Here is a 23,922-nt window from a genome sequence, read left to right as displayed (position 1 = left end):
ATGTTACCTGCCTACTTTGTAGTACAGTTGAGATTCAAAGACAAAATGAAGTGTGCGGTGCAGAGGCTGGCACATAGTAGGCCTGCAGAGATGCGTTAGCTATTAGGGTTACTGAGCCAATTTTCTGACAAGCACAAGCTAACTCAGGAGGCCCCACCCCACGTTGGAAAGATCAGGCGGGAAAAGTGAGGCCATGGCCAATGCAGCCGGTACAGGCCCCCTCTCTGCTCCCCGTAGACAGGAAATGCAGGGGTTTATTCCAAAGGAGCCAAGTGTACAACAGAGAACTCAATCCCCTTTCTGATGCTGTATCCTCTAAAACATTCCAAACAGGCCCTCTTTCCACTTGCATACCTCTAGCGATGGACTACTCACTGCTCAGAATGGGGTCCACTTCCAAGGACCAAATATTCAGGTTATCAAAAGACCCTCTCTTTTGCACAAAATGACATTAGCCCAAATAACTCTCTTTCAGAATTACTCTAACGCCAGCAACCTCTGCCTTCTCAAAGAAAATACGGATCAGAGACTATAGCCAAGGTTCCTAGGGCCAAGGTCAAATTCTACGTATTTGCTAACACCCCCGATTGGGGACCTGGCACTTTGGCTGTTTTATGTGGGCACAATCAGACCGCAGGGTAGGAAATGCAGAGCTGGGAGTGCTGGGAAGTTCTACTGCCTGGCCCTGCGGGGGCGGGGTGCGGGGGGGCTGCCCTACGGGGTGAATAGGGTCCTGCCCTCTGGGAGGTCTTGGGTCACCCTCTGCAAGCCCTCCCCACCAGCATCCATCAGACTGGAAGGTGCCAGGCCCCACACTCAGCCTCTGAAGTCTTGAGTTTACCTGTGACCTTGAAGCTAAAGGCCCTGCCAAAAGAATAACAATGAGAAATGTCACCAGGCATCCACAGCTCTCTTTGATGCGACCCGACCTGGGGAATTGGTGTCAGAAGACACACAGAAAAGCCAGATGGTATTTTCCAGGGTCATGGTCCACCACGGAGAGAAGCCCAGGGCCCCTTTCATGTCCTTTTCTGAGTCGGTCAGTGCTAGGGCGCCTGGGGTGGGAGGACAAGCTGCCATGGAGCCCCGAGATTAATGGCTCCCAAGGCAGGGAAGCAGCCGCCCACTCGCCCAGGCATGATCCCCCAGTGACTCCCTCAGCCTGGCTCTCTGAGGCGTGAAGTGTAGAAAGAATGTGGTGGAGAGGCCGCCCCTTGCCAACGGTTGTCTTTGTGGCTGCTTCTAGCAGAGGTAACCCCTGGCGTGGTGAGCAGTGTCAGGGGACACGGGAGAGCAGGTGGGCAGGGAGCCGGGGCAAGGACAACCTGGGGTTCTGGAAGTTTGTCTGTCCTGAGCATTGGCTTCCAAGTTTGTAGAAGGGCCCTCTTTTATCTCAAAGTTTTTCTTAGGAGGGTTCGTTAGTCTGCCTGCATGCTTTGGCTTCCTTAACTTTTATTTATTTTCTTTTCCATATTCCTTACCTTTTAAATTAAAATCGTTTTCATCATAGAATACCTACTCGGCTACAATCAAAAGAGCAAAGTCAAAAGTAAAAATCTCTCCCTGTTCTAGGACTCTCAAGCAGATTCCCCAGGCATCATTCAAACGACAGCTTTTTCTGTCTCCTTCCAGAAGTTTCCAAAGCATATGCCCAGCATCTGGAATTTTAAAAAACTGTACATGTGATTTTACTTTGCAGTTGGCCCTTGAGCAACGTGGGTTTGAACTGTGTGGGTCCACTTACATACAGATCTTTTCAGTAAGAACAGTCTAATACTGTAAATGTATTTTCTCTTCCTTGGGATTTTCCTAATAACATTTTCTTTTCTCTGCTTATTTTATTGTGAGAAAGTAGTCTATAATACATAAAACATACAAAATATGTGTTAGCTGACAGTTTATATTGTCAGTAAGTCTTCCCATCAAGTTCAGGCTGTTAGTAGTTAAGTTTAAGGGGAGTCAGGAATTACAAGGGGACCTTCTAATGCAGAGCGGTGGGGGGGGTTGGGGGGGTTGGTATCCTGACCCCAAGGCAGGACCTGTCCCCATTTAACTCTCTGCTGCCTGCATTTCCCATCAGTTCTTCTGGGTCTAGGAGGGCCTCTTTTTAATACCAAAACGTCTGTTGACTCCCCCATATCATAATCTTAATCCCTTTATTCTTGTTAGTTGAAAAATACACAATAAACTCACAACTCAGCAATACCTTTAAAGAAATTTGCATGTTTCCCTTCAATGACCACAGCAATGTTTACAGAGGACACTTGGGGCGGAGCCTGACAATACCCTTGGGTGAGCATCTTACAAGCATTATGTTATCCAATCTTCCCCCAACCCCATATGGGAAATATAATATTCCATTTTTCAGATGAGTCCAGCATGGCCCAGAGAGGTTAGGTAACTTGCCCAAGGCTGCAGAGCAAGGGGGTGGGAGGAGCCGGGTGAATTCAGGTCTGTAGGACATCAAAGGCCCACCCAGTCCACCACACCCCTCCCCCCGAGGCTATTCCCCACATGTCCACCTAGCGAGAGTCGTGGCCCAGGAGACTCCCTCTCTTTCCTTCAGGGAGGACTTTTCTAGCCTTGCCAGCCTGGTCAGCTGCTTATAGACACCGAATATTGCCAGACCCGGATGGCCACCTCACATCAGGGATGGCCAGTTAGGTGCTGACCTTGGATATGAGCAACAGTAGTGGGGACGCTGCCCGGGAGTGCCGCAGGGCTAGTATCCTCTTTCCATCCAGCCCTGGGGTGAGGCATTAGGAAGGCCAACGTGAGCCCCACACAAGACATAGTCTTTACTGTCACATGGCTCCTAGCTCCCATCCTCTCCTCCATACACCCACTGGGAGAGGAGCGCCTTACTACATGTGGTCACCAAGCACAGCGAACAGCCTAGAGAGATGGCCCAGGGAGGGAGGCATGAAGGGGGCCGCAGGCCTGTATCTGGGGACAGATGGCAGAGGTACCAGGCGGGGCAGGAGGCCAACTTGCCCAGAATGATCAGGTCATCTTTCATCCTACCGGTTTCCGTTTTTGGAAACTTTCAGTTCCTTGATTTTTTTTTTTTTTTAACTCACAATTGTTTGCATCCATCCGTCCAGCCTTCCTCTGCTTCTGTCTGTCTCCTACCACCTCGTCCTGGGGCAGCCACAGGGCGTGACAGTGGAACAAGGAGTCAGGGATCTGTACTACTTAGCCCTGAGGCTCAGAGTTCAAGTTCTCACGACCACGAGGCCAGGGGGGCCCTTACAAAGCTGAGGGTCAAAGAGAACGTCCGCCCAGAGAGCCAGGCAGTGCTGACCAAAGTACTGGGGGACGGGTGCGCCGAGAGGCTGGGGCTTAGGCTTAGTTCTGCACACGAGTTGCAAGACCGTAGACAAGGCCTCCCATGCTCGGGGCTTCACTTCGCTGTAAAATGAGGGCTTGGGTGCCAGTGAGCCTCTCGGGTCTTCCCCAGCCCCAGCATTCTGCCTCTGCCCCCCCGGGAAGTAGAATGTCTCACCTCTCAGCTGTGTGGAACATTCGGCGGTTCCCAGGGCTGAGTCTTTAGAAAGCGAGGCCCCGAAAGAGAGGACGGAAAGATGTGGGGCCGCAGGAAGCAGTGTGTGGGGGACTCAGGAGATGTAAGGGAGATGAAACCCCCAATCCAGGCCTGCTGGATACTGGCCACAGCACCACCCAGACCAAAGCAGGCCTCTCTCTGCACGGAGCTCAGAAGGCCACATGCAAGAAACTGGCCCCTGGTGCTTCCCTGCCCCGCAGACCCACACAGAGGCCCCCCGAGGGGCTCACCGCAGGCCCCAGGTTCCAGCTCAAACACAGCAGCCTCTCTCAGGGAGCTCCTTTCCACAAAGGCCCCTGCAGTCTGGGCCACCTGACCCAGGCAGCAGCGACGGGGTGGGCCCGTGCACGGCTCTTCCTCTCTCCGTCCCGGCCAGGGGCTGAGCCCTTCCGTCATCCCGGCCCAGACACAGCCACTGTCAGGTGCCTTGCTCTTTGCACAGTGATACTGGAAGGAGGACCCAGTGGGAGCTGCATGGGCCACAGGCCCTGCTCAGGGGCTGGGTTTCCCCTTCCTGAGCCCCAGGCTGTCTGAGAGGTTCAGCTGGGGCCACAACAGTGGGTTAAGAAAAGGGTCAGAAGAGTCGGTCCTAAGGCACAGGGATCTGTGAGAGAAACAGACATTCTCCAGGCCCCTGGCAGTCTGGTCTCTTTCAAGGAAACCTGGATTTGCACCCTGGCTCTTTAAACAGATCCGCTGTGCTGTCCTGGGCAAGTCACTCGGCCCTTCTGGACCCCAGGATCTTCCTCCACAGAGGAATAGGACTCCTACTATACTGTTTTTACTATAAAGTGATCATGCCCAGAGCTCCCAATCAAATGCTAACACAGCAGTTCCCTCCCCCTCCAGCGCCCCTCCAGCGCCCCTCCAGCGCCCCTCCAAGCTGCTAAGTTCCAGCGCACTCAGAATCTACTCTTGGGAGTCCATTGACCACGTCACACTTTGCCTCCAATGTGGCCTTGCAGGCCAGGGCCCCTGGCTCGCCCACCTCCACACTCACACACATCTGGCACAGTAAGTCTGGGAGTACAGGGTCCCAGCATCTCTGCTCCCTTGGGCATGCTGAATTAAGAGCAGCAGGAAGAGCAGGGTCTGGGTGTCCCTTCCTGCCTTACCCTGCTGAGAGCTGGGAGGGACCCACTGGGGAGAGCAATTAAACAAAACAGAAAGCTTTCTGAAGAGTTACCAAGCTCTCAATTCAGTCTGTAGGGGTGGTGCCAGGCAGACAGAAACAGTGGCCTTTAGAGAACCAGGGCACATATGAGCTGGAGGGGGTGGGGGTGGGCAGTGGGCAGGGACAGTTGCTGCTCCTGGTGTGACTCGGGGCGTGCGGCTCCCCATCCCTCTTGGGCCATGAACCCCTTGGATACTCACTCCCTTTCCTCCCTGCCATGTGTGCCTTGGCATGAATTAGAAAAACTAGGTTCAGTCCTCACCTATCCTTCAACCGGACACTCTTGGTCAGTGAACAACCTGTACAACTGCACAGGTGGTCCACCAGCAGCTCAGCCGTTGCACACATTTCCTCAAGCTTTTTAACCTCACATTTACTGAAAGCTCCTCCCCGTGTGACCCTGTGCTGCAGATTCACAAATGAACCAGAGCCAGGCCCTTGAGCACTCAAGATAAAGGGACAACTCTCACAGAGAGGTAGGAAGGAGGGTTTAATTCTCAAGGCTGCCTCCTCCTTGGCAAGGCCATTTCCAAGGGTGTGTTTCTCTGCAGACCAGGGATTCAAAGAATGAAATGATCCGCCAGGGATGCAACAAGCCTTGTAGTCTGTACAGCTGCACCACCCTAGCCGTCACCTTGTCTGTCTATAGGCTTGCAATTCACTTAGCATTGAGTGGGCCAGGCTGGCCCAGGAGCTGCGCATCACTGCGTCACCAATGCCAGAGAACTGAGCCTGAAGCCATTTCCAGGTATCCGCCAGGGCAAAGACCTCCTCCAGGACCCAGAGTTGGCTGGGGCCTGAGGAACCTGCAAAGAGAAGCCCAGGGTGGCCCTCCTACACCCTCTGATTCTGGGAGCCGCAGACTAGATGTTCTGAACTTCCCACTTTGCAGTAGCATTCCCAGAAAGGGGAGGACCATCTCAGCTCAAGCTGTTTCCAACGTGTGCACTGACTTGGGAAGGGTCTGGGACAGTCCCTCAGCTCCCAGAGCCGGGGGGACCCTAGCCTTTGTGGGTATGGCCGCAGTCCCCAGCACTTCCAGAGAGAGAGAGAAGCAGCCCCTCCCATGGTCTTAGGGACCCGCTGCACCCACATGCAGAGCCCCCGTTCACCCTGAAGCCTGGCTCTTTTTGGCACCTGCTCCATCTCTCCCCGGACCTCACCTGTGCCTGCTTCAACTGCCGGCCACGTTGGCGGCTGCTGACAACCCTGTTCCTCACAGGGCCTGGGACCCAAACCTCTCCTGGCTGGAGGCTTGATCAGACCTCCCCATCAGGGCCTTTCCCCGTGGAAAGAAAATCAGTGTTTTCCGCTGCCTGCTTTAGCTCTGACCGTCAGATCCCACGGGTGGGAAAAGCAATACCCTTTGCGCTCCGGGCACCGAGTTCCCATTCCGCTGCGAAGATTCTCAGTTTCAGTAGACTTTGTAAGGGCTGTGCCTGGAACAGGGAGGAAGAAAGACTGCAAAGAGCCAAAACGTGCACCAGTCTCTGCTCTTAGCAGTTTATGTCGGTCACTTTTTCATCTGTACAGCAACCCAACAAGGGGATGGCTGCCTAGGCACAGAGACCAAGTCACTCCTCCCGGGGCCCAAAGCGGAGAGATCGCACAGCTCAGCAGGGGTGTGGTAGTGAATGTTTACCTACAGGGACAGCTTTGTCGCATCTGCCTGTTTCCACAGTGTAGATCCTCCCCTCACCGCTGAGAGGGACCCCTGTGGCTGGAGGGACAGGGCGGGACTGTGAAGGCAGGGATCCCCACTGTGCAGGTACGTTAGATGAAAATTTGCTTCAAGAACATAAAGTGAAAAGTAGCGAAATATCAAGAAGTAATGCGTTTTGAGTGCTTATTTACCTTTGTCTTTACTACAATGTACTTCATCGCAAGTTGATATAATTTCGTTTTGAGTAATAGTTGTTCTTAACAATCGGCTCACGAAATTACCGTAAATGCAATGGTCACCTCACTCAAGCCACTGGCTCTCCCAGGCCAGTTTGAGCTACTTCCCAGCAGCCCCACTGGGGCCTGGATTCACAGTGTGCAGCCAGAGTTTTTCTTTCTCACTATACACAGTGCCCCGGAGAAGGGCATGGATGGCCATCTAGCCAGCCAGATCTGCCCCAGGGATCAACAAGGCCACAGGCCCGCAGAACCGGACCCCGCCTGGCCACTTTTCCCACGGCCTTCTACCTACCCCTCATGCCCCAGAATGCCACTTTATCCATCTCCGATCTTCCCAGGTTAGCCCCACCGACGCATCAAGAACCTGCTCCATACCATGGGTGGTTACAGGTGCTGGGGATGCAGAGATGAGCTCGTGATCCAGTGGGGAAGGAGACACGTGCATTCAAATGCAACAGATTACACAGCCCAGTCGAGGAGACGGGCCAGTGTGCAGCTGCAAGGAGAGAGAGGAACTCCCCCAGGAGGGGTCAGGGCTGGCCCCATCAGAGAAGAGTACATGAGCAGGGTTGAAAGGATAAACAGACGTTTGCCAGGCGGGCTGGGGGCTGGTGGGTAAGCAACAGAATGAACAGGAAAAAACAGACTGAGCTGGATATTTAGGTAAAATCTGTCCATCTGAGGCAGGCATTGGACAATGAGAGAACAGAACTGAAGCTATACTCCTTATCTTGGCTGGGGGTCCCTGCATCAAGGGAGGGAGAGAGATGAGGACACGGAGACAGCAGGTTTGAGTGCAATGCTGGAATGCTCTTTTGCAGGGACTGGTGTGCAGTCCCCTGGGAGCCCAAGTCGGACCCGAGGGTCTGTCACGGAGTTTCAGGCCTAGGGGTGGGAGAACTGGTGGGGACAGAACGAGGGGAGGGCATGAGGGGAGAAAACACAGGTAGAGAACAGAGGATTTGGCAGCAAAATGCACTACATACGACACACTTAGAGGGAGGTACAGGGCCAGGGGGCAGGGGTGTGGTGAGACTATCAGGGACCTCTGGATGGCAGCCATGGGCCCTTGGAGGACAATGTCAGGACCACAAGCTCCTTTCTCCAGCCTTTCCCTGTGCCAGGCTGAGGCGGGAGAAGGACTTAATCCCCTAGGGCAAATCCTCCATTTGCCTTTTTAGGAACCAGACATGGGGGTCAATTTCCCCTTCTACCTCCACCCTAAATTTTGCCTATGTGCCCAGCCCACATGGCTAAGAAAGGGTCTTCTCGAAGCTGGAGTTAGAAAGCTGAAATTCTAAACACAAAGAACGGTGGCAGGGAGTGCAGGCACACAGCCAGGTTGCCCCTGAGCAAATCCCAGCTTTGCCAGCTGTGTGACCTGGGGCAAGTGACCTAACATCTCTGTTCCTCAGTTTCGCTACTGGTGACATGGGGATGGCACCAGGATCTCCATCCTGGGTTGGAGGGTTGTTGCGAGGAAGCAGTAAGTGAATACATCAAATGTTCTTAGGATAAGGCCGGGCACGTAGTAAGTGCTCAATAAACCAGTGGCTGCTATCACTGTATTACAATTGCCCACCTGTGACCTGACACTAGTTTTAGCTCCCTCATCTACCCCATAACTTCTCTTCTAGCAAACCCTGAAGTGATCCCCAAGGAGTTAGGTGTCTTTGAGAAGAGAATTTGAATGTAAGTATCAGACTGTGAAAAGAGTGCAGGCCAGGTTGAATCTGCATATCCAGCAGCCGGAGGGCTTTCCTCAGACAGACCGAATGAGGCTTGAGCCTTTTCCAGCTGGTCTGGGGGTCAGTCAAGCCATGGAGGGTGGGAGTGTGCTGTGCACATGTGCAGGTGTGCACTTGTGCGTGTATGTGTGCATGTGTTGGGAGGGGCATACCGCACTACGAGGCAGCCACAGTGCTGAAGAGCACGGAGCGTGGCTCTGAAAGATGGTACCAGGACCGGAGTCAGGGGCTCGCTGCTCTGGGAGCTCCTGCAGGCTCACCCGGCTGGGGGTGGGGCCCTCCACACTCTTTCCGGCCCAAAGCCTCTGTAGTGGGACTCTCACCCACGAGGTGCAGTGTCACTGAGGGCCTGTAGGGGGCTCTAGAACTCTTCCATTTCCCATACTCTGGGCTGCGAGGGTCCCGCCTAAAACAATGGTTCTGTTCACCCAGGCTCCGTGGCCGTGCTGCTGATAGGGAAAAGAAGCTGGGGTTCATTGGACCCCCATTGGGGAGCCCCAGTTCATCCATATTCCGAGTGGGCCCTTTTAAGTGCAACCCCTTGTCCTCCCTACTCCACCACCTGAGGCTGATTTGGGTGGTTTCTCTCCCCACCCCCACAGCGCCTAGGAGATGTCTCCAAGGGGTCAGCCTCCTGCCCTTGCTGGGAAGACAGCGAGAGACCGCAGCTCTTGGCGTCCTGGGTGCAGTAAGGGCAGCTTCCAGTCGCCAGGATCTCAGGTTCTAGCAGCCCAGCCCCTCAATCTGTCAGGGAAACAGGCAAAGGCAGGTTTCCAAAAAGACTCTGCTTACCCTGTTCCTCCCTGTAGCAAAATTCAGTAGCTCTGGGTTAGAAGACCTCCCTGTAGCAAAATTCAGTGGCTTCTATGTTAGAAGACCTCATTCCGCCAAATCACTCACCTAATTACAACTCTCTCCATATAGCCAGATGATGAAATCACTTGTACCCACTAACTTCTGAAGATGTGGCCAACTTAAAAATTTAATATGGGCAAAAAGTTAAAGACAGTCATTTAAAAAACACTTTGAAAAACTTAACACATAATTGCTCTCCTGGGCTTTGTCAAAAGCAAAACAAAACAAAAACAAAACAAAACAAACCGATTGAAAGAAAACACCTGTGGGTAGGGTTGCCAAATTTAGCAAATACTGCCGGAGCCATACTTAACACCAAAAAATTATTTGTTGTTTATCTAAAATCCAGATTTAACTGTGTATCCTGTATTTTATCGGGCAACTCTACCCACAGGTCAGAGGATACAGAGATGCATTCAGAGACTATTTTTTATTCATCAACCCAGTCCCCTATCATAATTCCTTCTCTAATCCCCTTGTGTTACATATGGAAACCCAAGCTACACTGATCGCATCAAAGAAAGTAATCAGTTCAAGCACCCTAGTCTCACTGCTGAGGAAGGGCTATCACTGTGAGGTTATGTCAAAGGAATGAAAAGTAACTTCCGAAAGATGACATCAAAAAATTAACAGGAATATGGAACATTTACTGTACACCCCCCCTCCAGGATCCCAACACTTGTGAATTACCTCTGTTTAATTTTCACAACAACCCAGGGAGGTAGATACAATTAATGGAAACTAAAAAGAGTATCTACAAGTCTAATTTCTGTAGTTCTTGCAAAGGCATGTAAATTTCTGGTCAATTACTTCCCAGGGAAAGGAAGGGGAGGGAAACCAAGAAGGACTCCATTGCATTCACAAACCGGCTTATTCATAATGCAATGCCAGGTCTGTTGCTGTTTGGTTATGTGCCACTTACACAGGAAACTGTCTTAATTTCAATGAATTACCAAGGGGTTGAGGTGTGGGATTGTGGGGGAGAAGTGGGTGGGAAACCCATATAATAGTCTTCAGCAAGTTGGCCTTACAACTGAGAAAGATGTGCTACGCCTCGGGATAATAAATAGCTCATTTGCTGTGAAGAAAGGCACACTGAAGCGACTCTGAACATTCGGTGACAATGACACGCAGGTTCCAAATGTTCTCTGTAAGAAAAAACACCCTTTCTCCTAATCCTTCTTAAACTCAACAAGACTGATTGGTTTTTATTATTCATGAATTAATTTTTTACTCAGGGTCCAACAAGGGAATTGAAGCTATAACGTTTCTCACCGACTGAAGGGAAGAGTCAGCTCTTGACCTGAGTGGCACAGCCAGACTCTTGCTGGGATTCCTTGGGGGTAGGATATTTTGTTTGTTAAATCAGTTAATAATCAATTAATAATCCAAAGCCCAGAGCTTTGGGTTTGTTTGGTTTTGTTTTTGGAGGAAAAAAAAATTGAGTAAGAACACGAGTAAGAATATTAAAGTTAAAAAAAAAATGGAGCCATCTGTGGGACCCTGGTTTATTAGGCGTTCGCTATTATATTAGGCTGGTGTATTAGGCTGCCTCCGATTTCCAAGACACACATACAAAAAAAAAAAAAAAGGAACGAGAGAGGACATAACAAAGGCAGCGCCTATTTCAAAAGTAACGCACAGATGAGCAGAATGTGCAGAGGAGCGGGTTTGGGTCTGGGAGTCAGCACAAGGAGCCACAGGAGGGGTCACAGGCCCACAGGAGCAGGTCAGCTCCCTGGTGACCTCCCTCTAATCTCTGCCTCCAGAGGGCAGGTCGAGGTGCCCGGGAGCAGGGAACGACAGCCTCGGAGAAGCTGAATGGCCAGGAAGGCGATCAAGGGTGGTGAGGTTACTCTGCCTCTCTCCACACAGTTTTTTCCCCATTTATTCGCATGCGCCAAGCCATAACCCCCCTTGTCCTCTGTGTGCCTTTGGTCTAAAACCTCTCCTTTGGTGGCTGCCAGAAGACCCGAGCAAGGTGGGGGGACCGAGAGGCAGAGCATGGCATGGACACGGGCTCCCTTACAAGAAAATGTTTCTCCCTTCCTAGTTCAAAGGCAACTCACCCAGCATTTCCCAGGGGGGCCCCGTGCCTAACACCGTCTTCCCCTCTACCCGTCTGCTCCTATTTCAGAAACCAGTCAGTTTTAGCTCTTGAATGAATGTAGACACGTGAAACTGAAGCCTTTGCATATTTTTGTTTGCAGCAAAACATTGACGTTCCGGGGCAAGACACAGCAACCCTCACCCAGTTACTATGAGAAAACTGGTTATGGGAATTGCTTTGCGCTTTTGGGGAAGAAAAAGCTGCAAGCTGTTATTACCATTGTCATAATTATTGCAACCATCGCATTATTGCTATTATTCCTGTAAAAGCAGTGTTCTTTCTGGCAAAGCTTGTTAGCTTGACTGCTTAGGTAGACAATGTCAACACACCCAAGAGACAGATGACAAAGAGTGAGGGAAAAGGAAGGGATAAATACCGCGCTCCCGCATGTGTGCTGAGGGGATGTTGCACCATCAAAAGGGAATGTTTTCTGCTGATCGATTACGGAGGCAAAAACAAAAGCATACGCCAGCTCATTCACTCTGCATCACTGAGATCCCAAACTCGAGCTCAGCGCGCTAGGCAGTGAGATGATACGAGAGACAGAAAAAAATGGTTTTGAATAAAGTTTAGGGGTTCCTGGTACCCTCACCCATAGCTCCAGTCCCCATCGCCTTGTTCCTCAGGCCACGAACCCAGTATCTTCCTGTAAACTGGAGGTCTTTGACCCTTCTTGCTGTCTCCCCCAAAACACGGGAGCAGGCGACTGACGGTGGACGAACACGGATGGCAGAATCAGAACAGGGTAGATACCAGGCATTCCGCTGTGGGATTTCCCTGACTAATCACATTCAGGACCTCAAAACGGCAGGACTGTGCCCGCACACTCCTGTGTGCACGTACGCACGGGTGCACACGCTCACACAGGTAGACAGACACACAGACCCTACACTCCTTCCTCGGAAACGCATATAATCACGGAGGGGTGAAAGGACAAGGGCAACCTAGAGCAAGCTGGAATGAAAACAGAGGGAAAAATAAGTAAAGACAAAGGAAAAGGTTACAGTGCGAACAGATCTCATCTAACGTTTTAGCTTTCACATTCTCCGCCCTGCCCGACAGTATTATACTGTATTTGTTCTTTGCCCTTCGGAAACCAAGAGCACGTGAAAAGATCTGTGAGGCTCAAAACCCCTTTTCCAGGTACTTTTTTAGAACGACAAACCTGGTGAAAATACCCAAAGGTAAATCTAAGGAAATATAATAAAATGTTAAAAATTAAGAGGAAAACAAAAAATCATTTATGGACTCAAGGTAATTCAAGCAACTTAAATAAAAGAGCCAAGTTCAAATAACACTTAGTGCAGAGAAGCTTGACTCTAATTGGGCACTTCACATTCGGGCGATCTTAAATGCAGAGGGTTTCAGTAAACACCGACAGCCAGGCATGCGGCGGACTGCAGCCGTCATTGGCACAAGAGGACCCTGATATAGTTTTAAATGAAAATTGATCACATTTGAAACCAGAAGATAAAAACAAAACCTTGTCGGAGTTTGTTTAACTGCCTTTTGACCTCTGGCTGAAATGACATTGAAAATAAAATAACATTAGCCAGAAAACCATTCCCAGAAAAGGCTCAATCCCGGGGACGCTGAATGACAATATTGAATAGAATATTTTAAAGTCCTAAGAACAGAAGAGAGAGATTTAGAGGGGGAGGGGGAAGGAAATCCTCTAGGACTGAAATGTATAGAATTCAAAGGCAGAGCAAAATGAAGATTAAAAAAGTTATGGCTCTATAACCTCTAGGAAAACTTTTGTTTGGGGTTCATTTTAACTCAAGCACATATAACTCTGAATTTAAGACTTTTTTCACCTGGTCCAATTCCATACAGAAGTCCCATGGGCTGATGAACAGGTATGATTTCCCTCGATTTAGGAAAGCATTTGACTAAACTGTCCGTGGCTACATGCAGGAAGAGAAGAAGTTGGGAACCTAGAACACAACGGCCCAGAAGCTTTTATGTGGAGTGTGGCCGTCCCTTATTCCAGAGAAGGAGAGCACTGCCTCTTCCCCCTCTCCAGAGTCTGCCCATCCCACCGGGGACCAGAAAACTGAAGAGAGGCTCTGAAGAAAGAATGAACCCCTCCAGCTGCAGCCCTTGGGTCCTATGGCGTTCCTTTTCTCTCCATGGAAAAACCCCAAGGCTTGGCAGCCCCCGCTGGAATGTGGCCACAGCCTGACCTCGGCCCAGGCAAGGGGTACGGCGGGCAGCAGGGGCTGCGTTTCAAGGGCAGAGCCCCTTGCCCCGTTCCTCACCCCTTCCCAGGAAATTCCACCATAACACACTCTCCCACATGTACACACAGTGGGAGCTCCTCTAGGAAGGGACGTAACTTTGATATTTTGGGGTTCAGAGACATCTTCTACTGGAGGGACATTAATAGCAACAGGAAAAGTCCTGAGACTCCCGTAAGCCACTGCTTATAAATAAAGATGCTGTTAGGATCCTTTCTATTCTAATCCTGAGCAGTACAGAGAAGTCCCTTGGATGGGCAGGCACCAAAAAGAAAAAAAAGAAAAGAAAAGAAAAGGAAAGGAAAGGAAAGGAAAGGGAAGGAAAGGAAAGGAAAGGAAAGGAAAGGAAAGGAAAGGAAAGAGAACAGAACAGGTCCATGTGGCTCCGTGTTTCCCTTCTTGTCTGGTTTTCTGCAGTCTCTGGTCAGATGGTTGGCTGGGGGTCTCAGGGCCAAACTAAATCCCATGCCCTCCCCTATGGCCTGCCTCCCCGCTTGTCCTGAGTGGGCCCAGCTGTGGCTGCTCAGTCCTGTGGAATACACAGCAGAAATGGAGAGCCAGTCGGCCTTCACTTCCCCGCTGTTCGTGGAGCTCCAGGTGTGCTCACTGAGAGTCATGATGGGTCCCCTCTGGAGCCCAGCTTTCTCTCACAAGGCCCCCAGAGCCACCGACCAGCATGAACCCAAAGTGTTCCGAGCACATCCTTCTAGCATGGCCAGGAAAGTAGGGAGACAATGTTCCAGAGCAACCTGCCACACAGGGTCACGCTTGTCCCAAGAAGCAAGGATCACTTGCCCAGTGGCCTGGGAGGAAATAACCCCCCAACTACGGACCTCTCCCAGTCACTGCCCTGACATCCCCTCTAAGGAAGGGGTCGGGGTCCACCACCAGTTACCCAAGATGCTCTGCTACTATCAGTGAAAGGTCAGTGGCCTCACCAGAAGCAAGGGACAAGCTGGCCGGGTGAGGGTTAATCTGCCCGGCCAGCCATCACAGGGGTCACCGTGATGTGCAAAGTTGAGCATCCCAGTCCCCCAGAGCTGGTCTGCTAATTACATTTGCAATTATAAACACCACAGCTTCCCTGCACGGGGACAAGCCCACACCAACCGTGGGGCCACCAGGATGTAATCCCCCCACCCTACCAGGCCACCCCAGCCACGCCAGGGGACACCAGGACCAGCAGAAGCCAATGGGCCCCTCCCCTGAGGAATGGCCATGAATATGGCAGCTCCCTGGAGGTATGGGGCCACAGGGACCCGGGAAAGTCCAGGTTCAGTCCCGTGTCACCAGCACTTGCAGATCTAAAAAGACCTTTGATTATCCCTAGAAATCAGTGAATGACCTCAAGGGCAAACAGGCAGGATGAACGCTCAGATTTGTCTGGTCCCAGCCCAGTCCCAAGTTGCACCCATGAGGGTGTCCTGGCACGGTGTGCTGCCTCTCTACTCAAAGCCCCTCCATGGGCCCGCATACCCTCTAGGAATGACAGTGGCTGCAAAGGACATCCGAGCAGATCAGTACTCAAGCCATGCAGGGATCTCCCCCAGGAACATTCGGTCAAGAGCCACTAGACTCCCAGACAGCTCCCCGCAGAGCTGTGAGATGTTCTGACAGATCCTGTGCCGATCCCCTGCTCAAGCTAGAAGAGCGCTCAGGGGTCTCATTGGGCGGGGGGTGGGGGGGGTGGACACAGACAGCAACCGATGACGATGGCTGGTCAGTGTGGGAAGGCATCAGCATGGGCATTCAGGTGTTCAGGGTTGGACATGTCTTTGAAGGAGCAGATTACGGTCTAAAGCATGCTATTCCTTTCCCTTAAATTCAAACCACGAATTACTACAACCAGTCATGTTGAGGAAGCCACTTCAGGCAGGCATCTGGGAAAGCAAGTTCTACAGAAGGGCACTGCAGGACTGCGTCAGAAGCATCCTGTGTGTCTTGTGTAACTGCTTGACTGTCTTCTGAATTCTCTCTCCTGAGTCGGCTGGTTCGCGCAGCTGCTAACTCCACGGCCCACCCCAGCACACAGGCGTCCTGTCTCTCCCTCACACACTTGGCCTGCTAGACTCCCGCAGATCTCCCCGGTGCCAAGCGTTCCAAAGAAGCAAGGCATTTTGCAGAAGACCAAAGAAGGAGACAAACTTCTTCCATGAGTTTAGATGACCTTTTTAAAAAACAAAAAAAATTGGACAAATATCCACTTATCAGGAACACGAATCAAACATGCTGGACAAAGTTACAAGGGCCCCCTGAAGGAGAGAGCTGGACGCATCCTGAGAAGGCAGGGTTGGGCCCACAAAATATCTCAGCCACCTCCCTGGTAGCACTTCCCCCAAAGTCCCCTCTGTCTCTTCTCTCTCAGACTAAATGAAATATTTATTGATTACTCCACATCAATAGAATGAAAAGATTCCTGTTTTGTGGGCCAGGTTGTTTCTTCATAGATAGATGGATTATTTTAAGAAATATCTTTTCATAGTTCCTAATTATTGGTAAATAGAGGATTGTTTCTAAAATGGAGTTGGGTTTCGAAATAATAAGCTCCAAGAGGAAATTTCCAGTTGATGTCAGGATCTCACTGAGCTGGAAAGGGCCTTCCCTGGGACTGGGGCCCTCCACACTAACCTGTTTCTTCCTCGCTCACTGCCTTGGGGCCCAACAAAGTCCAGCCTCCCATCACCCCATCCTCTACCACGGCAGCCCACACCTCCAGAAGGGTGGCAGACACATAAAGGTTTATTTCCTAGAGCCCCTCCCTTGGAAAACCAAGACTAATGTCCTCATTCTGATTTATTTTTAAATGTACCATTAAAAATTAATTTCCCCTTTGTTTTTCTCTGGGTCACTGATTCTGAATTACCATGTGGCATTTCTTCCTACGTGTGAACCCACATATTTTAGCTTCAGGACACTTTGTTCTTTGTTTCTTTAACAACAGCAAAGTGGTCATCAGAGGGTAGGTGAGGCAGCCCCCCTTCCCCCTCCACCCTTGGTTGAGGGTCGCCCGCCTATCAGGTCAGGGACACATTTGTACACAGGCACAAGCAGGCCAGCACACTCGCTCCTACCCCGGCTGATTATATATGTACATAAAATATTGATTAGAAATGGTAATGGAGTCACCTACAGGACTGGCTACAGGAAAATGAAAATGAAGGAGAGGAAGGTATGAAGGTAGGATGTATCTGTGTGTGTGGGGTGTGTGTGTGTGTTAATTTCTCACCTGGGAAAGTGAGAATAACCCAAAGCATTAAAAAATACTCTCTGCATGTTAGCAAGTGAGAGGAGGGCTGGAGAGTTCTTTCTGGCTGAACTGTGGTCCCTGTGCCCTCAGGTTTGCTCAAGTAAGGGTGGGTGGAAACTGTGTGTACAGAGCACACAAACCCACTCATGTATACTTTCCCGGAGAAACATTAGCACCGGGGGTAATGGATGGAGTCATCCTACTGTCCTTCCAACACGCCAAAGAATGCAGTCGCCCGTTTCTTACTTTCCTACCAATGGCTCTAAAGCTACTTGTCATGAAGCCCTGGCCGGGGTGGGGGGGGGGTGGGGGGGAGTCAGGTCAGAAAGGTGCCTCCCCCACACTCCAGCCTCTGACCTCCACCAGCTCGTCCTAGGAAATTCTGAGCCCCTGCACCAGAGCAGCATACCCTCCCTGGGGAGGCGTGCATCTCCACACGGGACCAGCTCCCCCAACACCAGGGGCTGCCTCTGCCCAGCAGGTCCTGCCTGGGCTTTGAGAAATGGCATCTCACAGGGATGTTTAGTTCCCCAGTGGAGTTGGCAGGTATATTTCTGGCCTTTCCTGCGACCCGCGGAGTGAGAAGTGAATTCTTTGCAAAGAAACCAGGGAGGCGAGAGAATCCAAACCACTGTCAGTCTTACTCCAAAAATGATTTCCACTTGAGACTCTTCCCAGACACCCAGGACCTCGACTCCCTCATTCCCCTTTTGCTGCTTCCCTGACATTCCCTCTTTGCCCATATTTCTCCTCAGATTCAAGCCAGGGTGGCCGTCACCTCATCCCCTCGATGGATTATCCGGCAGCTAAACCCTCCATCTCTCCTTGCTTTTCTGGCCAACATAATCAAAGGATGTACTTCCTCCATATGAATTTTCATATTTATTGGCTGTGACTTGAGCCAGGGACAAATACACAGATATTTCCAGCTCAGCTAAAGAAGTCACCTCTGGAGAGAGGGAGCCTAAATAATTTAAATATCCAATATTTGTCATACTTGGTAATTTTATGTGAGGAGATGCCCCACAAGCATCAAACATTGTTCAGAGCCCCACTCACCCACCCCGAGGCTTCTTTGGCGACTCCCACTCCGCTTTAGGATGGAGCATCTTAGGGCACGACCCCCATCCCCACCCCCACCAGCCACACAAGCTGGGATCAGTGTAACCTTTAAAGAGAACGAAAAGACACTTTTCCGGCTGATGGAAATCTGAATCCATTATAATTAAAGACTCCCCTTATCGTCCATCCCAACTCATCTCCTTCTTCCGACGCTCTGGCGGCACCTAAAGGACCCTCTGCCGGGGGAAATCCTAAAACTAGAACGAAAAAGGTCAGCGTGGAGACGGGGCCGGTGTGGTCATCGCCAGGAGACGCTGCCGTGAAGTTGCCTCCTCTCTCACGCGTGGTCCACCGGGGTGGAGGCCGTCTGTGCAGCGAGGAGGGGTTTAAGCACACTTCCTGTTACCAGAGTATTTATTTCAGGGACGTCGGGGTTCCTTGGGGGGTGGGGTACAAAAATGAAGGATGGTGGAGCCAGCACTGACTTTAGTAGTTTAGTTTGCTTCAGGGGGAAAAAAAAAAAAAAGAGGAAGAAGAGCACGAAGTTAAGCAGGTCCGCGAGAACCCAGAGTTTCCATTCTACTGTTCTTGTACGCCTTCCGAGCGACCGCTCTGTGCGCGCCCGCACGCAGACGCCGGGACACCGGCCCCGAGCGCTGCGGGACGCGGAGCGCCGGAGGGGAAACCGGGGCAGGTCACCGAGCAAGTGGGGCGACGCGCGCGGAGGGCCCTTGGAGGAGGGAAACCACGGGTGGCCGGAGCAGGACCCCGGAGAACCCGGAGCTGGACACGCCGTTCGGGGGATGGGTTCTCCACTTTCCCACTCTGCGCGCCCGGCGCGCCGCCCAACCCCCGGACCGGCCGTGCCTGAGAGTCCGGTCCCGCAGCCCCGCCGCCGCCCACGCCGCTCGGACAACCCCAGGTTCGGGCGAGGCGAGCGCGAAGGTGCCCCGGGGCACGGAAAACACGCCCGTCAGTTCCGCCGCGCGCAGCCTCCCCCAAAGCCGCGAACCAACTTTGCCTCCGCCGCAGCACCGGGCCGGCTGTCTCCACCCCAGGCGGGATGCGGGTTCCTCTCGCAGGGCATGAGGGGCGCCCCGGGCCGCGTCGCCCGCACCGCTGGGGCGCCCCGCGTCCACCGCGCTCCGTGCGCGCCCTCGGGGCGCCCCGCCGGGACCGCGGGGCCAGACAGCTCTGGCCGCCTGCAGTTTCCGAACCCGCGCGGCACGTCCGATTTGGGCCCCTTGCCGGGATCATTTGTGGTCCCCAGTACGGAAAGAAATATTAAAGTCAAAGGGCTCCCGGGGAGGCTTTCTCGGACGGGACAGAACATCCTTGCGACATTCCCGCACCTGTTCTGGGCTAGCTCCTCCCTATTCCACAGAAACTCAAATATTTTCTCGCCGCGGGGGAAGATCAGAGCGAAAAGGTGAACAAGAAGACGCTGTTCTTACCTAAAAGTGAGGGCTTGTAAAAGGGGGTGCGGGAAAAGTTAGAGGAAGGTTTACACCCCCCCCCCCAGAAGGCAACCCACATAAGTGTGCGGTTTTCCCCCCTCCGACGTCCCCTCCAAGCGCCCCCGGGGTTCCTGCCACTTCATAAAATGCCTAGGAGAACTGCGACACCCAGGACAGAGACAGCGGGACAGGCAGAGGGCAGACAGACACACCGACCGACCGACCGAGAAACAGAGCACCTACTGGTTGTGGTAGCCCAGGGGGTCCGGGATGCAGAGTTCTGACACGTCCATCAGTCCCGTTTTAGCATTCCCAGTTGGTGGAGAAAGGCGGTGGGGAAATCACGCGGAAGAGCGAGTGAAGGGCACAGGCGAGGTGCGAGTCCGGGCAGGGGCACAGGGAGCGGGAGAAGGCAGAGTGGGAGCGAGCGCCGTGGCGGGGCGAGAGGGAGGCAGAGAGCCGTGCGCGCACAGCCCAGCGCTCCCACTCAGGCACGCACTCCAGCGGGCAGAGGGGATGGGGAGCCGTGGAGGAGGCTCGGGCACCAGAGACTTGGAGCCCACTAACCCTACTGTAGCTTTAAGGCTGGGAGACTGATGTATGGTTTGGCTCCTATTGGCTATCTCTCAGGGGCTGGACTTAAAGTGACAGAATCGAGCTGGGGTGGGGGGAGGGGGGTGAGCCTGAGAGACTTCAATGGAATCAGTCGCCCGGGCGAGGTCCCCACCTCCTGAGGAGTAAGAGCACCGAGCTGTAGAGCCGAAAGGCCTGTCCTCTCGCCATTAAAGAAAAAAAAAAAAAGGCCCAACTGGCTAGTGGGACTGGGGGGTTGACGGATGTGCTGTTTACACACATACCCCCTCACACACACACACCGGCATCCTATCCAATAACGGGCAGGCCCAGCAAACTCACCTCTCTCTCTCTCAGCCTTTTAGAATGGGTCTGTTTTACAAATTGAAATGAGTCCCAATGCTCCACTCTCACACCCAGAGGAGGCCTGGGACTTAGGAATTCACAGCTTCAAGCCGGGCTGGGGGCACAAAAGTGCAAAGGGTTCTGTGGGCAGGTGAGGCACAGCCAGAGAGAGCAGGAGAGAAGCAAACTCCTTTCCCATCTCATCACCTGGGCCAGCTGGTTCTGAACTGCCCTCCTACAGCTGGATACAGGGTGTGCATCTATGAAATGCTCTCTGATGGATAAAATGATGCCCTTCATTGGCAACGCTAAGAAATGTGCCGAGGACACAGACCTGAGCAAATAAATCCCTGTCTGCTTAGGAAAATACAATTGTGGTTAAAACAACCAACTTCGAGGCCCGCAGGTAGACACTTACGCATGCACACCTGAATCCCCAGCTACGAGCACACCTGCGTCCCTGTCTGCTGCTCCCTCCAAGAACCGGGATATTATTGGCGGCCGTTGTACCAAAACAAGCTATAAGTTATGCCCCAATCCTTCTTCTGGGGCTTTTCATCTTTTGAGATGTGCCAGCCACAGAGATAATAATTTGATGGTTCCAATGAGTATGGGGAGGGGATAGGTACAGAATTATTTAAAAGGGAGGGGGAAGCCCTCAGGAGACACCACCACCTTACTCTCCTATAGTCTACAGATGACAATGAGCCGTAGGGGGGAAGACATAATTTTATCATCAAAATAAGGTCTAAATGGAGTGTAACCTCGGGCAGTATTCAAGCACTTCAGGAATAAAAGCAGGGAGGTTGGCGAGAAACCCCAGGAGGGGCTGGGGACCGGGCAGCAGGACCACAGATGATCCCTGACTTGGATAAATGTGAGCGTGTGCTGGCTGGGAAACAGAGCTGTGATTTTTCATGTGTGCAGAAGTGGAGGAACGCACGGGATTCTCCGGGCTCAGGGCTCAGGCAGGCATCTCACAGAGAGATGGATGAAGATGTCTGCTCTGGCAGCAGAACCCCCAGCAGCCCCGGATTTATTTTTTTTTTTTTAATCACATCGGTACTTGGTTGTATTAGAGGCGGAAACAGGGTGTGGAGACTCTTTCCTTAACCATGGCCTCTACACAACCCCCGCACCCCCCGCCCCGCCCCCGCCCCGGGCCAAGACCTCAGTGACTGGTTTCTCTGTATCCTGTCCAGGACCCCTGAAATCCCTTCTCCAAAAGTCCAGCAGCCCCGGAGCACTTTGGAAAATGCACACTCATGTTCCCTTGTCCCAGTTGGGAAACAGGAAGGCTTCACAGGACAGACTCCAGTGTGTCCCTCTGCACCGTCCCCAGCTCGCGCCATACTGCCCTCAGTCTTTGTACCTGCTGCCTAGAACGCCCCGCCTTCTGGAAGGCACCAGAACCTTCTGCTATTCAGGCTATGATGATATATGTATCAGTATGAGTAATATCCCCCCCCCACACACACACGATTATAAGTCCTGTAAGGGTAGGGACTGTTTTTGTTTCCAGGAGAATCCCCAGTGCTTAATGGTGCCTGGGACAGAGCAGTTGACTTGATAGATATTTTGTTGAATGAATAGAAGCGTGGCCATTTGGGGTGGGGTGATAGGGCCTGCTGAGGGACAGGCTGGCCGCCCCAGAAGGGAGTAGGTGATGTGGGGTCAGTGGCTCCTTGCTCTGGGTGGGTGCACCAATTTTAACTGGAGACAGAACACACTTGATAGAATAAGAAAAGAAAGACAACTTCACAGCCCCGGGGCACTGGATTCAAAGCCACTGGGGGCAAATGAGGGCAAAGAAGAGGTTTTGTTGGTTAAGAAGCTAGGCTGCTGCTCACACGCAGTCACTACCTGTCCAAGGCAGGAGGAGAAAGGGAACTGAGCAGCTCTCTCTGGGGACTAGCCGATTACCCACCAGGGAGGGAATGAGGTCCTTGAGACCTGCTTCCTTCTTCTTGTCCAGCCTCCTCACAGTCAGCCCTGGGGCAGAGTTCTTTCTCTTTCCTTCCCTGGCAGGACAGCCTGTAGACCCTGCTGGAGGGGAGAAGGGGGCTGGCCAGCAAGGGGACACTGATAACCTGACCGAGCCTGGAGGGGTCAGCTTTTCCTCTGGTTCTCCAGGCAAACTCCGAGCAAGGGGTCCCCATACTGTTCATGGGACCAGTCTTTCTCTGCTCTGTCTTCACCCAAGTCACAGGATGGGGCTCCTTCCCAAAGCCAGGGGCAGGTCCCAAGCCTCTAGCTCAAGAGGTGGAAGTGCCATCTGGAGTGCAGAAGGCTCTGGATCTGCTCCTGATGCCTCCATGTGACATTACCCAGCTCTCTCTCTTCCAGAGCACAAAGGTGTGGGGGGGAGGGGTTGGCAGTGGGGGTGGGATGTGGGGCGTGGGGGTAGAATGAGTGGGCGGGGCTCTTGGGTTCCTTCAACCTACCTAACACTTGCAGGGCTCACCCAGAGCAGGTGCTATGTGTACCCCTCACCACCACTACCCAACCCCAAGCTCTATGCCACCCACCCCATCACTGTCTTGCGTCCCAGTACTGGCAGCCCCACATGGGCACGTCAGCCAAAGGGGACTGGGACAAAGGCATTAGACGCAGTCCTTGTGGATGGTGTAAGGGGACAGCAGCTCATTTTGTTCTTGTGAACAAACTCCTTTAAATGGGTCGTTATTACATTTACAGAAACTTACAGCTGGGAGGGGCTTGGAGAATAATCGAAAACCATCACTGGCCTTTACAAATAAGGAAACTTACAAATTTCCCTGTGTGGAGAAGTGACCTACACAAGGTCACACGGTGAATAATGGGCAAAGCACACCATCTTCGGGGCCTACTTACTCAACTCCTAAACTCCTAAACCTTTGTGCACGTGTCTCTTCACTTTCCCTCCTTTTTCTTCCCCCAAGTTCAAACTCTTTGCTAAAGAACATGAAGCCAAACGAGAACAGTGCCACCGGCAACACCCTCCACACACACTTCCACCTGGTGGGGACCAGACTGCTGTATCCACACCCTTCCCCACATGGATTCCTGGGAGAAAAAGGAGGCACGGATTGGTGGACACCCATTTCCTGACCTGCTGTCCCACCATGAGAAATGCTCCAGCTGGCAGAGGAGGAGGAAAACATAACCAGACACAGCCTGGAACAGAATGGTCTGTTCCTCAAACCTGTGTTTCCCCAGCTACAAAAAAGTACCAAGTGTGTTGTGGATAGCTGGACACGGACTGACACGGACTATCCACTCTTTCCCATCCCAGTCTGGCTAAGGCCTTAACATGGGCTGTCCCAGTACCTGTACCCCGACCTCAAGGTCCACCCAAGTGGCCTTGCCATGATCTCCGCAGCTGACCCCCCTCAGCACTCCTTGCCATGGGCCTGTGAAAATCTCCACCTTTAGCAGAACCTTCCCTCTCTTGCAGCAGCCTCCCCGGACACCTGTCATTTCTACACACACAGAAAGCAGCAAGCAGCATATCTTGTCTCTCGGAGTCCCGAATCCCCTCCCTGTCCTGTGCTGCTGTGGGCCCACAAACAGAGGCTTTCCCACTCCTTCTGGCAGGGTCACTCAGCAGGAGCTGGGGAGCTCAGTGTGGGCCCCAGGGGGAGCAGAGGACCTGATGGCTTCAT

The 23,922-nt window shown here is 52.4% G+C and overlaps 1 protein-coding gene across 2 annotated transcripts in view; it reads right to left on the bottom strand.

The window, feature by feature from the left end:
• The window catches only part of ESRRB (estrogen related receptor beta), a 163,401-nt gene that overhangs the window by 82,886 nt on the left and 56,593 nt on the right, over nt 1-23,922 (bottom strand). The window contains exon 1 of one of the 2 annotated variants that reach the window (XM_032846248.1): nt 19,604-20,009. The exons of the other annotated variant lie outside the window; for it this stretch is intronic. Within the exon in view, the coding sequence (XP_032702139.1) occupies nt 19,604-19,653 (50 nt within the window). The 5' untranslated portion in view covers nt 19,654-20,009. Of the gene's footprint in view, nt 1-19,603; nt 20,010-23,922 lie in introns of those variants that run through there. 2 annotated transcript variants of the gene reach the window in all.

Source organism: Lontra canadensis, unplaced genomic scaffold (assembly GCF_010015895.1).
Source record: "Lontra canadensis isolate GAN:19392208 unplaced genomic scaffold, GSC_riverotter_1.0 scaffold173, whole genome shotgun sequence".
Taxonomy (NCBI): domain Eukaryota; kingdom Metazoa; phylum Chordata; class Mammalia; order Carnivora; family Mustelidae; genus Lontra; species Lontra canadensis.
The sequence above is the reverse complement of the archived record's forward strand: the minus strand, read 5'-3'. Positions and strand labels throughout refer to the sequence as shown.